Below are 15,268 nucleotides of genomic sequence, written 5' to 3'. Positions count from 1 at the left end.
TAGACTACATTGTACTGCAACTTAAGATACTTAGGTGTAGCAAATATCCGTTATCCTTGCCATCTATCATGCTCCCACTTATAGCTTTGTCATGTTGTAATTTCTCTCAGCTTTGCTCTCGTGGAACATTAAATTACTTTGACGTCACTGCAGAATGCAAAATGTACCAGTGAGTGTGATTAATGTGGGTATCATTTCCTGCTTTGTAATGTTGTTCTTCTAGGGTTTTTGGTAAAAAAAAAAAAAGTATTCAAAAGTGACAAAATGCTAACTGACTTCTAGTTAATATGACATTTAGTGTACGTAGCTGCTTTTGTGGTTGAGATTTTGATTTTTCAAAATTCACCTGCAGTGTAGCGAAGCACACACACACACACACACACCAGGTTTTTAACAACACGAGTGCATCTAAGGACAGCCAAGAATAAAGCTTTTAGATTATGCTTCATTTTGGTTAATGATGATGGAAACAAGGAAATATGGCTTTAAGCGTATCTTAATTGAGGATAATCATCTTTTCACCATGAGAGATGAGAGGATACTCACGGGCTGTAAGGCTAATAGAAGTTCATTCAGAGGATTGGTTAGGTTGGTGCCAAAGATTATGAACCCAGAGCTGATGCCAGCTGAGTGGAGAGCTTTATCCAAACTGAAACACACAAAGGAAACTATATGTATATGTTGCCAGCATTACACATTCATAAATACAGTTAAGGGAAACAATTACATCGTCCATTTTCATTTTATTTGTTTATTTAACCTTTATTTTACCAGGTAAAATCAGTTGAGAACAGCTTCTCATTTACAATGATGACCTGGCAAGAGGCCCCTCATCACCTTGCTTGGTTAATATGAAACAGATTTCTGAGCTGGATTGTTTTCAGAATTACAGTGTTCAGGACCTAAAATGACTTACTTTGAAATGAACAAGGCAACGGTGAACAGCAGTGCAACCAGGATGAAGAAAATGCCCAACAAGATCTGCAAAAACAAATAAATAAACACTTTACAATACAATACGAGACCAAACCTCAATCAAGAAAAGGTGTGCTTTCTAAGGCATCTACTGGGTCAGCAAATATAACCTCTCTGTCATGTCTTTTGTCAAGGAGAGACCATATGGCTTGGCCAACCACGGTTTGGCACTGTTGCCTAAGGTGACAGGGGGAAGCAATGGCACAGGCCAGACAGAGTAGGGAGGTTGCAACCAGGGAGGCAAAAGGTGGGTGGCAGCCAAAAAGGCAATAAACCCTATCAACCGCTCGCCTTCAAGGGGGCCCTTTGTAGCTGAAACATTTTGTACCAGCCATGATAAAAAAAAAAGAAAGAAAAGGGAACATGCATGGTAAAATATATTGTACAGTTAAAACATATAACGCTCCAGTGATGTATAGCACAATGTTTAACTGGCCACGCATCAAGATAAAAGAGTGAACAGATTATACAGGACGTAAGAAATGAGCATAAAAGAGCGTTCAGTTTCTTACTCCAGCATTTCAGGACCATGTCAATGCATAGATGCAAATAATTATGAGACAGTAAAGTAATTCATCATTCACCCAAAACACTGCAGCCTTAATGTAATGTATTTTTATATCTTAAATTAATTTGCATTCTGTTTTGCTTATCTAAAACAGCTCTGCATAAAAACCTGCTTTTTCACATTTACTTTATGATCTCATCGCAGGACATTAATTATTTTGTGAGGTCCAATCACCTTTTAGCTGTAGATGTTCCCCATGTTCGGTAAATAACTTTTGCTCACCACCAGGGTTGATATAATAAGGACAGCATGTGTCTGAGACACAGTGGCACAACTGCTCGGGAGAAATCACAATCATTTGGCTTATCACTCGACACCAGTGCCTGAGTATACAGTAAATAAATCTCCCAACTCATTACTGTTTAAATTTGAGTCTGGGGACTGTCATTAGCTGCAACCCCCTTGGTTAAAGACAAACAGTTACAGACCGTGGTTTATAATGTTTGTGCATGCCTGCAGAGCAGTAAAAAACTGAAAAATGAGTAGCAGTGGGAAAGTAAAATGTTAACCAGAAGAGTGATGTTTGAGCTCTTCCTGTCCTCGACACAGAAAATGTGATAAAAACAGCCAAACATATTTTCCCTTTGCATCGCCATAGCTGAATCATGTATGATGTGTAACAGACAATCAGGGCAGGTCAAGCAATCACGCCGTTATGTTCATATAAGTGTGATGTACATCCATGTGCGTCCTGTCTCTGAGGTGCTTAGAGGAAACATATGACACCATCACATTTAAATATTACAGCCATGATTCTCATATTCAAAGCCATACCGATCACCCCTGGGGCTTTCTCAAATTAAAAGTATTTTTTTGGAAATTAAAAATACAATGCTGTTTATGCCCAAACAAGCACAACTAAAATACTAATGTCCACAGCTGTTACATTTGGGTAACCAAGTAGTTTGGGATTTTAAATATAAAAATACGGTAAATTGTTGGGATTGGTGTGAATAAACAGCCGGGAGGGGTTTCGGTTGTGATGATTGTATTTTTCATACAACCGTGTGAACTGACTGTGTGAAATGAGCCCCTGAGACACAGTTTTTCTACAATCTTGATGCACTACTGCAGGAGTTTATAACTGATCAATATGATGTGCGGAAAGGCATTTAATTTGTTCTGGTTAAGTTGTGCTGGTTGTGTTGTGATTGAGTCCAATAAGGATTGAGTCCACTGGTACCGGCATGTCCACATGTGGTCATTCTGTCTAAAGTCTTGGACAAGTTGTGTTATAACCCCCTTGGACAAATTTGAATATGGGAACAGTGTTGTTAAAATTGCATATATGAGGTCCAGGTATTGGTTACTCAACCCAAAAAAGTAAAATCAAAGAGAAGTTTGTGGTTGCTTTGGTTTATCCCTGGGGAACCATGAGATCCTGCCTGAGCAATGTGAGACTCCCTGAGAGACTTCAGAGTAAATTAGGTGAAGAGACGACCCGTGGGAATCATGTAAATATGCAGTTGTATAAAGTAGAACTAAAAGTAAATCTAGAGCAGTCCAGATTAGAACTTGAGCACAAAGAAACAGTTAGAGAGGAAGTTGGTGAAACTTGGCCAAACAAGAGTTTTTTTAAAAAAATATAACTATTATGCAAAGAAGATTAGCTGTGGTATATTGTGAAGCTAACCTAACGTAACTTACCTCTGCTCAAAATCAAATCAAATCAAGTCCAGAACACACACAGCTAAATTATGGTGATAGACACTGCAATAGCATACAATATTGTCCATGCACTTGTAGGAATGGAAGCCAATTCCATAATGCAGACTCACCTTGAAAGGTCTGAGAGCACTGCCCACTTTAGTGCAGCAGTTCCTCTCTGCAATTTCCAGGTGTCTCCCCTTGCGCTGGAGGACCTGAAGTTTGCCCTCCAGCTCCTGCAGGTTGTTTCTGTCCCTCGAGGAAAGGGGACGTCCATCTTTACACTGATGAGAGACCAGCAAACGAAACAAATGCATAAATACAGACGTGCATGTGTGTTCAAATCAAACATGGCATAGCTGGAAGCTTTATACATGTGTGTGTGTGTGTGTGTGCCATTTAGACTACTGCGTGTTCTCCTCCTTATCTTCTACTCTTTAATAAAGCCAGACTGTTTTTCACAGAGGATGAGTGACAAATGATCTGGCCAGGCAACTAATGGCAAGTAATAGAAGTCATTACTTGTGTTTCCCTGTTTGTGCTGCCTGCATTTGAGGGGTTAGCTTAGATAAGGACAATGCTAACCATCCATAATTGCATGTTAAGACAGGGAAGCACGGCAGAAAGATAAGGAGGGAGCGATCAGCTGGAGGCCATGTGTGTATACCTTTCAATGAGTGCATGATTATACAGTAGGCTATATTGAAATGTAAAAACAACTGAATAAGTGCTCGTGATGTTTGTATTGATACAGTTGTTGCTGATGTAATGATACGTCTCATCTTTTATAGGTTTGTGTCCATAAAATCAGTCCATGACTCGTAGGTGATTTGCACATATGCCACATATTCGGCCGTCATTTAGCGAGACCAACCTTGGATTTCAGCTTTTCTATTTGATGCTCAACGTCGTCAATGTCCTCTGTGTTCTCCAGGCGCTCATACACCACACTCCGAGTGCCTTTTATCAGATTCAGAGGCAGCACAGACATACCGTATGCCTGAAAGACAGTGCAAACCTTCCATTATAATCACACATTATTGTCATAGTGGGATGGCACATATGGCACGTGCACCCACCCACACACACCCATGCCTGCCTGATGACAAACACATCATAATGTGAAGCAAGTTAACACACACACACATAATGTAGTTCCTGGCCTCCCAGGCTATGTCACTTTTGTTAGAGGAAAAAAGATTAAAATGGTGGAATCTATAATTGTGCTGAGGTTTATTGGTGAATTTGCTGCAACCATTTTGTGTGGATATCACTGCCTTATATCACTCTGATGCAATTTACAGCTTAACAGTGCCCCCATGTGACAGCACTATCTTCTATCCAGGGTCTGATGAAATTTTTATAAGTAGAATTTTAGAGAGAAAAATCTGGGTTACAGGAGAGGGCATCAAGGTGCAATAAATGTTGAATGACATGAATTTAAATGAATCAACTTTTTTTTTTCTTCTTCTTCTTCTTCTTCATGAGAAGGTGCATAGTATGCATATAGTGAAAACAATGACAGCCAAACATACAGGAAGTCACACATGCATGAATACAGAGACAGCAAAGAGAGAGAGTGTGTGTGTGCACAGACATGTTCAGCTATCAATGGGCAGCTTCAATCTCCAGAAGGAATGTCTGAACTTTAATTAAAACCAAGGGGCATCTCTAATACTAGGAAACAGACCAATCAATACAAATGAAAATAACAGCAACAGGCCGCTGCTTTCTTGCTCTCCCCGTGCCGCCTTGCTTTAACCAACTTGGAGGAATGCCATTGTATGGGTTCATGATCAAACAAAGGGGGCGTTCTGTGCAAAGATACTTCCAGTCCTATCAAACAATGCTGCCCTCTTTCTTCCATTTTTCAACTTGGGAAACGTCAAAACCCATATTTTTCTAAAACAACTTTTACTAGTTTCTGAGTTTTAGGTAGCATTAAGAGAGTCGCATGGGATAGTAAGTCAGGCTGGACTATTATTAGTCTCTGCTGTGGATCTCTGCTACGGGCGAATGTCGCCTCCTGCAATGAATCATGGAGCTCTTAGGGCCGGAGCATGTCCCGAATATCAAACACACTCATAAAAGGAAAACCTGTCCCAGATCCCAAGAGAAACATTTCCCTTCTCCTCAAATGTGCAACTACATGGGAGAAACATAAAAGGGGGAGAAAAAACACGGGTGTCTCTCTGCAGGAGAGTATATTTTTAGTCCACACATAATCGTGCATGCTCATTAAAGTTATTTTAAAGCCCACTGTGGTCAATAATAACCAGAAATAGCCTGGAGCAGTGTGGATGGGAGTGTGTGTGTGTGTGTGTGTGTGTTGACGAGGGGAGGGGTTACTGGCTGAAATCATTCACTGTCATGTGACTGCTGAATGGGAAGAGGGAGAATTAGGTGGACATGGGTCTCCCACACAAGCCTCTCCTTTGTTGCCCTTTCTACTTGTGATGGAGTCAAAATGGAGGAGGGCGAGGAGTCCCCTTCATCTGCAACACCTTTTGATAAAGAGGAGAATCCAGCATAACGCAGCTAATTAGAACTATTCAGTGCACACAGTGGCTTTTGAGTAAATCCCCTCATGGTATCACCTTGTAATACGCGTTAAAAAGGTCCTTATAAGTCTTATAATTATGCTTTTATTAACACTAATTAACACATGAAAAGAAACTTGTTAGATTAGATTATCAAGACATTTATAAACACCATAAGAAACTTTAACTATTTACAAACTGCTTAACAACATTAATAAAACCTTTTAGTTTCTTATTATTGTTTATGAACTTTCCTACTAAGTCACTGTTAAACCTTTACTGAGCTTTTTCTTGTTACTTAGCAGCTACTGGATCTAAAGCGAGAATAATGTTTTATTCAGATTGATACATACTTTATTATGCATTTATTAACTCTGTTATAGGTAAGTTTTTTAATCCACCCATGTTTAAAAAAAAAACATGAGTCATTGTTCTCACTGCTTCCTGCAAAAGCCATAATTAACCGTTAAGTGCATAGTTACCTGCTAATAAATGTGCAATTAAGTATGCATTAGTCTAAATAAACAAAAAAAGCTTTAAAGATTTAACAATGAACAACAATTTAACAATTTTATCAATGTCGTTTAACAGTCTCTAAAGGTTTTGTTTTATAATCTAACAATAAACGTATTTATTATGTAGTTATTAACAAATAACAATGTTAAGAACAATCTAAGAAGCACTTAAAGGTCTTTAGTCTTGCTTGTTATAAGATCCCTGATACAAGTGTTACCCTACTAATTTGAAATAACCAGGCTCAAGCATTTAAAGATATGGACCTTTACACATACACACATGTTGATTAGGACAATTTGGCTGGTCGGAGCATTAAACAAGACCGTCCTGTTAGTGTGTCAAATGAGAGTGTGGTTAAACTTTGTAACTTTCCGTCATAACCCTGATTAAAATGTTTGTAGAGCAGTGATGCTGACTGACAATCATACTGACTGATTAACATTTGAAGAGATGATTGCCTATTGTTGTCCCCACCAAATTTAAGGCATCTTTTTTAGACAGTGAGCAAAATGTTTTAGTCAAATATTCAAAAATCAAATATTCAAAAACCATCTGCTGTGGTATTTCACAAGAATTTGTGTTTTGCATTAGAAACTAAAATGTAACTTCTTCTTGCTTTTGCTTCGTTTATCTAATCATGAAATGCACTATAGGACCTCACCATTAAGAACCATCCATCTCCTGCATGTTCAAGCTCATTGAATTGTTTGGAAACGACACACACTGTCCAGAGCTTGACTGTCCATTATGGATTTATTTAGTTCCTGTCTCAGAGAAATTGGAACAACTCTCCAAAATATTGACTGCATGTTGCCATGTTTATGCCAAAGTGTGAGCTTGTGGGTAAAAACAAGACAGGAGAAGATGCCAAAGTTGGAGAGTGTTTGGGATCGCTAAGAAAGATGAGCGGCGAGTTGCATGACTGCTGGCTTTTTAAAGGCTCCTTGTTACTAGACCTTGTACTCATGGTCCCAAGCTGACACGAGGAACTTGTCTACAGCAATAAACCGTGATTCTCAATCCCTTTCGCGTCAAGCAACACACCCTATGGGGACCAAAAAAAAATCCACAGACATCAATGCTCCATTGATTCAGGAGTTGATTCAGTTTGGCAGTATGTTGTCATAAGATATCAGCTGTTTTTAAAGTGTTTTAGTCTTTTACAGGTTCTTTTATAATTATTTTAAGTATTATTAAGGGTATTGACACATATTTGCTAATTGTCCCACTGATATGAATGATATTTTTTTCAAACCAAAGAAGAATTGTTTGTCATTTTGTGTTTTCTTGTGAGTCCTTGACAGTTTTTAACATGTTTTAACTTATTTCTAGGGTTTTTTGTTGCAAATGCACATTTCTTGGAAAAAGAAAATGTTACATGTTACATTCAAGAGTCTCACATGAATCATAAGGACCATTCAAAAATAAAAGTAGCTGGCTTGGTCAAGTATTTTGTCCCTCTTTACATCCTGAAGTGTTGGACTGTTATTATAATAGAGGTCAGGACTGACAAAGTGGTTTGATCAAGGGGTCACTCTACACTGACACACTTGTATTTAAATATTTAAGAATTATTTAAATATTTTTAAATTTGCAGTTTGGCCACATCACAAAATGGGACACAGTGACCCAGACATGATGGAGGACCAAGTCGGGCTGTGCACATTGGGGATCTACAGAAAAATCACATGTCCATAAAATACAGTATTCCATATTCCACAAATTAGCCTTGAGAAACTGTGTTTTTTATCTGACTAAACTAGACAGGCTGATCTACTGCTCCATTGAGAAAATCCATATATTTGATCGTTCAGGTATAGCACTGAGCAATGTCCACAGTGATGCTTTCAAAATAATCTTAAGGAGTTCATGACTTCACAGCAAAATAATGTCACTGACAACGTGACTCCTCACTTTCATTAATCTTTCCAAGGCCTTCTACCTGACCTCTTATTCAAGCGTTGTCTGCCTCTTCTGAATCTGGATTTCATCTTAATACTATAGTTACTAACATGTCCTTCACACTGAAACGCGGCAGGCCAGCAAATGTTTGCTTGACACGGACTGAAAACTTACGGCAAAGCTGTTGGCTAGAAGGTTAGAACATGTTCTTCTAGATGTCATCTCAGTAGAGCAATAGACCAGTTTCATGTCAGACATTTTGAATTGCCAAACCAGGGAAAGCACAGGTAATAACATCAATGATGGCTCCATTCCCTTAAGTGTCCAGTGAGCCATGTCAGTGAGTGAGCATGCACAATACCAGACACCTGAATGCTGCCATTATTCTTTTTATTAATTCCACCACTGCTTTTCCTGCTCTGACAAGTCAAAATGTCTCTAGTTGGCTTTCTTTAGGGTCTGCTTGGGTCTTTTTGGCTTTGTTTAATTTGCCAGTTGGACTGATTCATACCAAAATATGCTGCTGTGTCCCTGCAAACCAGCTTTTCAACCGAAAATTTGGCCACCCTGGCTATTTTCCCCGGTTTAACCTGATAAATATGTTTATTAAGTGAATTTCTTTTTTTTTTTTTTTTTATACCTCTTTGTGTGACTGCAGAAAGGGTTTAAAGTTCCACGCAGCTGCAGCTGTACCCTGTTAAGTGTTGTCACAGAGAGAGTGCGAGGTATTAAGGGTGGTTCCCTGGAACAAACGATGTCCCTTTATGCTGATGACAATGCGCTTTTTAAGGTAAACCTTTGGTGTCAGCTGACTAAGGACTATTAAATCCAATTTTAAAAATGCAGCATATATAAAGGCTTTATGAAGGGTCTGACTAGTAAGTCATAAAAATATCTTTTAAAATTGCAGGCCTGTTATATTAGTGAGCCTAAATGAGAAAGTACTTTTTCGGCAGCTCAGCTACTTCTGTGTTTTGATTTGACAAGTTCCTTGTTAAAGTAGATTGTGAAGCATCTCATTTGTTGTTGTTAAGTTTCAAGATTATAGGTTTTAGTGTCATCAATGTATTAATAAAAATGAACACAGAAATACAAAAGCTATCTTATCTTATGAAGAGAAGCATAATGCAAGCAAAAATTCTGTTAGATTATCTGACAGCACCAAGTGAAGAGAACAGTATATCTCTTTTTAGCCAGTTCATCACTTGCCCTGTGTTGACCCTTGGGAACAAAATCACTTTCCATGCTTAAAATGATTTTCAGACCCTTTAGAGGTCTACATGGTGCTTTATGAATCATATTTTTGCCCGAGGTTTAAAAACATTTAAAATGGCCCTTTGAAATAGACAGCAATTTCCCCCCATTTTCTACAAAAAGAGATTCAACTAGCAGCCCAGTTATGAAAAGGGCTGCACTGGTTGACTGACAGTTTTGCAGTACTGCCTCCAACCTTTAAAACATTCTTTTCGGTTTCTAAAGAAATTGTAGTTTGACCTACCACCTCTTGTTTAATTACAGTACTTGCAGTAAGCCAACTGCAAGATTAAAGGGCTATTACAATCAGTAGTCCTATTCATAAAGTAATCTTCCATGCTAATGTTTGATAAAAAAAATAATAATAAAACACTTCAAAAAAGGGAATGAATCTTTCATGAACTCAGATTAGACGAGCTCAGTAAAGGCTGCTTTACACTTGTATAATAGAAAGAAGATTGATTGTCCTGATGATAATGATGTTATGTAATTCTTCCCTTTAAGTTGATAGTGTTTTGGCATGCAACTTAACTAGACTTAACAATGCATTGAATCTAACATGCCATTTTTGATCCAAAATCGAATGACAGATTTCTAAACATTATATATCAATTAAAAAGTATATAGGTGAGAAAGAAATATGAATCATATAAATCAAATTTAAATCTAATCAGAATCACTTTGATAATCCCCAGGGGGATATTGCTTTTTGTTACACACAGCTCCAAAAGAATAAGAACAAGAATACACTTCAAATTCTTATTCTTATTCTTAAATATAGAAATCAAACAACCATTAAAAGGAGAATCCTAAAGTAAGTATTTGTGACATCTATTGGATTCATATTGAGAGAACACATCTTCCCGGGCCAATCTCAGGGTTTGTGATTAGATCAACAGACATTAATCTTCCCAACTTAAGTTCAGCATCAGCATTTTATGGCTGGCAATTTAAGAGCAAGAGAAAGGCAGGTCCACAGGAGAGCCATGAGAGTCATAAGTCAATATGCTAGCTAAGCTTTTAAATGAACCCAAAGGACTTCACATGATGCATGAGCTTTGAGATCAGCCCGATCAGTCTCATGTCATCACTGCTGCATACAATGTAAAAAATGTGGGAGATAATATGGGAGGAATATGCATGTGCAAACATTCCAGGTAATAAGGAAGAAATTATAGATTTGCATGATTGAATGAAATCCTTACCATTAAAATTAAAAAGTTAGATCTACTGCAAAGCTAGTTAGCTATTTGAAATTAACTTAAAATTATAGTTAATTCAACTATACACAAAATGGGAGCCCCAACATGAGCAAAATTCAAAATGCAGGAATAGAACCTGCTATCTTTATCAAACTGACATACAGGAAACACAACAACACAGCAAAACTTATCTTAGTGAGTAAATGCAGAGGAGAAAGGCTTAGGTTTTCAATCATGGTCAGATGATTTACACACAAAATTAATCTTTTTATGTACTTAAATTCACTTTCACCCCTTATTTTCTTAGTTAACAGTACAGAGATGAAAATACAGGGATTAAATAGTTGACATTTGAGTTGGTGTGTACGACTACAGCATGTTAATAATATACACTTGAAAAAAAAATGTATAAATGTATAAAATATAATCTCACCTAAGGTTGAGCTCTATTAGCTAAAATGTAGAGATAAGTCCAATTACTACATGTTCCTGTAAGAGAACACCTCATCAGACAACAAGCTAAATGTATCAATAGTTGTGTATTTACTGTCATATCTTTTACCAATAGAAGTATTTTGCAATTTAACTGTTAAAAGCATTGGTTTAGTTTAGCAGGAAGATGGAAAGTCATCAAATAGTCACACCAAAGCACACTATGACTAGAGATGATTCCTCGGTTTAATATCAGTTTGAGTGCAAAAAAAAGACAGTAAAAGCTATAACCTGCTTCAGTTGGTATTATTAGAAGTGCACAGAGCTGCAGTGTTATATACTGTTCACATCACGGAGTTGTTTGCTTTAAGGGTAGATGGTTCTGCACAAAGAGTAGTGATAAATTAGCGTGGGAGACATGGACAACATTTCCTGCTTATGGAACCCGTCAGTTAGATTCCATTAAGTTAATCAGGCTTAAAAGTAACGTACACACATAGTAAAGAATGATAAATGACACAGGTCTTTACAAATATGGATGTGTTGCCACCAAAAAGAGTTTGCTCCTTGTAGACAGAAGAGACAGGATATAGCAAATAAAGTGGATGAAAGGATATAAAGTGGGTCTGAAAATATAAGAGGGAAGTGCTGTTTTTGTCGCCCAAAGGCCCGATTTCTTTGATTGACTTCATCAAAACAAGCAACATCAAAACAAAGCCACACTAAGATATTTGATTTCCACAGAGCATTCACAGAGTCAATAACAATGTGGGGTCAGTGCAAATCTGAGCACACTTGCATCCTCAGAATCTACCAGGTAATTATCCACTCTGTGAGAGGCAAAGTGAGAGAACAGTGGATAAAAATCCAGCTGAGATGGATTTTGTGTCCATACAGGAGATTGGTTCTACAACTTACTTGACAAGGTTGTGTATTATTCATTAAGAGCTCCACATTCAATTGTTGTGTAATTTGTCAAACAGGAGTCTTTGAGCTCAACAGAAACTGGATAGATTGGGGTTGGCTGTCACTTTTATTCTCACTCCCTGGGTTTGGCACCTGAGTTTTTATTTTTTTTTGTATTTTACCCCAGTAGGCACAATTTTTTTGAGACTTGCACCCTGACACCAGCACCACCACCTCCAGAGAATATTCACAGTCTAGTCACCATGATAACAGCTATGAAAAATGGACAGCATTAACAAGCGTTACAGCACAGTCGATTTTTCTGATCCAGGAAAAAATGAAAAAGTGCAGAATGCTGAGGGAATCAAAATATAGGCATACATTAACGGACACTCTGGTAGATCAGTATAAAGTCTGTAAATAGGCAGCAGTTAACTGGTTGATAAGCCACTGAAGGGTGAATACACATCATGCAAAAGTCTAAGGTGTTCTGGTGAAAGACAGCAGTCTGAGTTCTAAAATCACCAAAACCTCATTAATACTGAAAGGCCACCATCATTAGGTACGTCTCAAACCACGAAGATGGGAAACCACTTGTACACCAGAAAGATTTTCTATGTCAGATGTCTCAATAAGCCCATGTACTGAAGGAAAAAAAGCTACAGGAGTCATCCCATTGAATGATTTGCTACAATTACTGTGCAGCTATAGCTCCACTGAACACACACAACGCAGAATCAGCCACTTGTTTCATTTCCCAACTCACCGTGTATGTGATCACTGCCAACATGCCAATCAAGGTCAACGAGCTGATGGAGAAAGACAGAGCAGGTAGGCCATCTGCAGGTGAAAACACAGGAAATCCATTACATTTCTGACATTTGGCCTCTGAGAGAAATCAATGGAATCCACATGTGAAAACTATCAATTGCCCACTTTTTCGAGAAGCATTTTGATGGTGTTTCAGTCAGCTGAAATGCTTCCAGCACTCAAACCCAATTGCAGAGACTGTACAAACTGAGTAACACTGCATCTAAATTTCAATATAGTCTGCTCCTTTCTGCATCCTTTCACTGTGCATACTGTTCAAATGGAACAGGAGTGCTGTGTTTATTTGTGAGACACAAATTATATGAATGCGGAGCCAAACTGAAGATGGTACAAGGACAGGAACTGAGTTCAAAGCAAGCCATGGTTAGCTACTGTTAGTGGGTCTGCTTACACACCAGTTTACACTAAATACTATTGAATAAATGTGAATTCTCCTGAATAAGTGGAAAACTGAGTAAACTGGAAAAAAAATAGTGTGGGTCAGAGGAAACAATATTGATGATGTCACAGTGATATTATTGGACCTTATTAGGACTTGGAGACGACAAAAGTTTAATGGTTAAACCTGCATTACAAAACTGGAAATAGATGTAGAGAAAATTTGAATTTACAAGGTAAAGACGATTTACAAAGATACTTTGGGGGCATTACAGAAAAGTTTTTGGAGACTGAACCATATGAAGGGCCTAAAAGTCAGTAGATCTTGGCATCTTCATTTTGGGTATTATTTTCTATGGGCATTGCTGAAAACCTCTGCAAAGACAGTAATGATAACAATATGGCTAGATACCATGACAACAAATGGAAAATCCCGTGACTATAATGAGAAGCACCACGAATTGTTGAGAGATAAATGTGTCATCCCAAACAATCTTGAAATTGATAGTTTTGCATCTTCGCCGACCATGCAGCTGATCCCCAAAACAGAGATGACTTTTAACTGCAAGTGTGCATCTATGTACTGATGTTCTTGGAGGGAAATTTCAGGGAACTCATTTTCTTGAAGCCAGTTGATAAGAATGTTATTCGCAAGGACAAGGACAATGCATGCTTCCTCTGGAGACACATCTGGTCGCCAATTTTTGTCACCATTGTCATTTCATACATTGATCATGATCGGTTTTTAAACAGCAGGATCTTTCAGTCTCTGCAGTTTGAGTTGATGTGTGTCACCTTTGATTGAGGCGGAAACGGGGCCACCCATCAGGCAAGGGCAACAGTAGGTGTCACACCAGCTGTCAGAGCTGGAGTTAGAAGACAGGGATTGATGAAGAGACTGATAGCCCTTCTCCCCTGTCAAGATCCCACCTGTTATTGGGCTCCGTGTAAAAAGCTACACAGTTGTCCCTTTACTGATATCCCACATCCTCTCAGCAGCAACTTCATAGTGCCCAGCCCACCTGTCAGCAGGAGCATCGGTGGCTCTCTGTGTGCCTTTCTCCTTGACAGTGGCATTTGATTGGGAATATTAAGTCAGTATTCAGGGCATGTATAATTTGTCCTGTTCATAACATTTATCACTTCCTTTTAAAGGCATTTCACAAGAGGTGGAAAATGGAGATAAATTGTATGCCTGGTTCCTATTGTAATGTATTGTATGAAAAAAGAAAACTTTGAAGTCTGACAGCTGGGCTAAACATTAACATTTGAATACATGTTTCCCATTCCTGGGTGTTCCATTGCGATTTTGCTGCCTTTGTTTAGTTGTGAGCTTGGTAAAATAGACAATAGCTCCATGTTCTGCATGGAGAACATTCTGTTCATGTACTCTACACAAAGCAAAGGATAGATGTTTGCTGCCACTCTTCTTGGTTTCTTGTGCAAATTTTCTGGGTATTAAACAGAGGGAATATTGTCTATTATCGCTGGTGCTCCACATCTGTACAGCTTCGATTCCAACAGCAATGGAATGAGGTAGCCCTTATCTCTCCATACATATAGCCCTTCAGGCTTGGGTGCATGCATGAGACTTGCACAGAGAGGTGTTTATTAAGGAGCTGCTTTAGCCGTAGCACTGTACTTCTGTGGAATAACAGACTCATCAGAGGCGAGTAGGAAGCAGCTTTATGCTCAGAGGATGGGATACAGTATTTTGCAAGACTGCAGCAATGACCACATACTGTCATACAACAGCACGTGGAGGCTTATAGCGAAGTTTGGAAAGTTATCACACCATCACGTTTTATTTACGTGTTGATAGTAGTATGATGAGTATATATGCAGGTATATGTCAAGATCAGAATGAGTTTATTCATTCTTTTCTCACAATTGATGGGCACAGGTGGGAAAAGTTACCTTGTAAGAATCTCACTCGAGTATTCTCTCTAGTTCAAGTTGGACATCCACCCACTCCACCTTGAGGCATGGCCACAAAGATTCTACTGTATGATATTGAATGCCAGCATTAATAGCTACTGATCTAGAGTACTTTCAGGCACCATTGGAGCACTGTGACATATGTAATGCCGGAGCCATTAAAGATGTAGTGGCCTTAT

The 15,268-nt window shown here is 38.4% G+C and overlaps 1 protein-coding gene across 1 annotated transcript in view; it reads right to left on the bottom strand.

The window, feature by feature from the left end:
* The window catches only part of lmbrd1 (LMBR1 domain containing 1), a 51,774-nt gene that overhangs the window by 13,282 nt on the left and 23,224 nt on the right, over positions 1-15,268 (bottom strand). The window contains exons 7-11 of the mRNA XM_070840800.1: positions 12,709-12,782; positions 4,065-4,190; positions 3,322-3,474; positions 917-981; positions 547-649 (exon numbers count right to left, since the gene is read on the bottom strand). Of these exons, the coding sequence (XP_070696901.1) occupies positions 547-649; positions 917-981; positions 3,322-3,474; positions 4,065-4,190; positions 12,709-12,782 (521 nt within the window). The remainder of the gene's footprint in view (positions 1-546; positions 650-916; positions 982-3,321; positions 3,475-4,064; positions 4,191-12,708; positions 12,783-15,268) is intronic.

Source organism: Pempheris klunzingeri, chromosome 12, assembly GCF_042242105.1.
Source record: "Pempheris klunzingeri isolate RE-2024b chromosome 12, fPemKlu1.hap1, whole genome shotgun sequence".
NCBI lineage: Eukaryota > Metazoa > Chordata > Actinopteri > Acropomatiformes > Pempheridae > Pempheris > Pempheris klunzingeri.
This window is presented reverse-complemented; position numbering and strand designations above follow the sequence as displayed.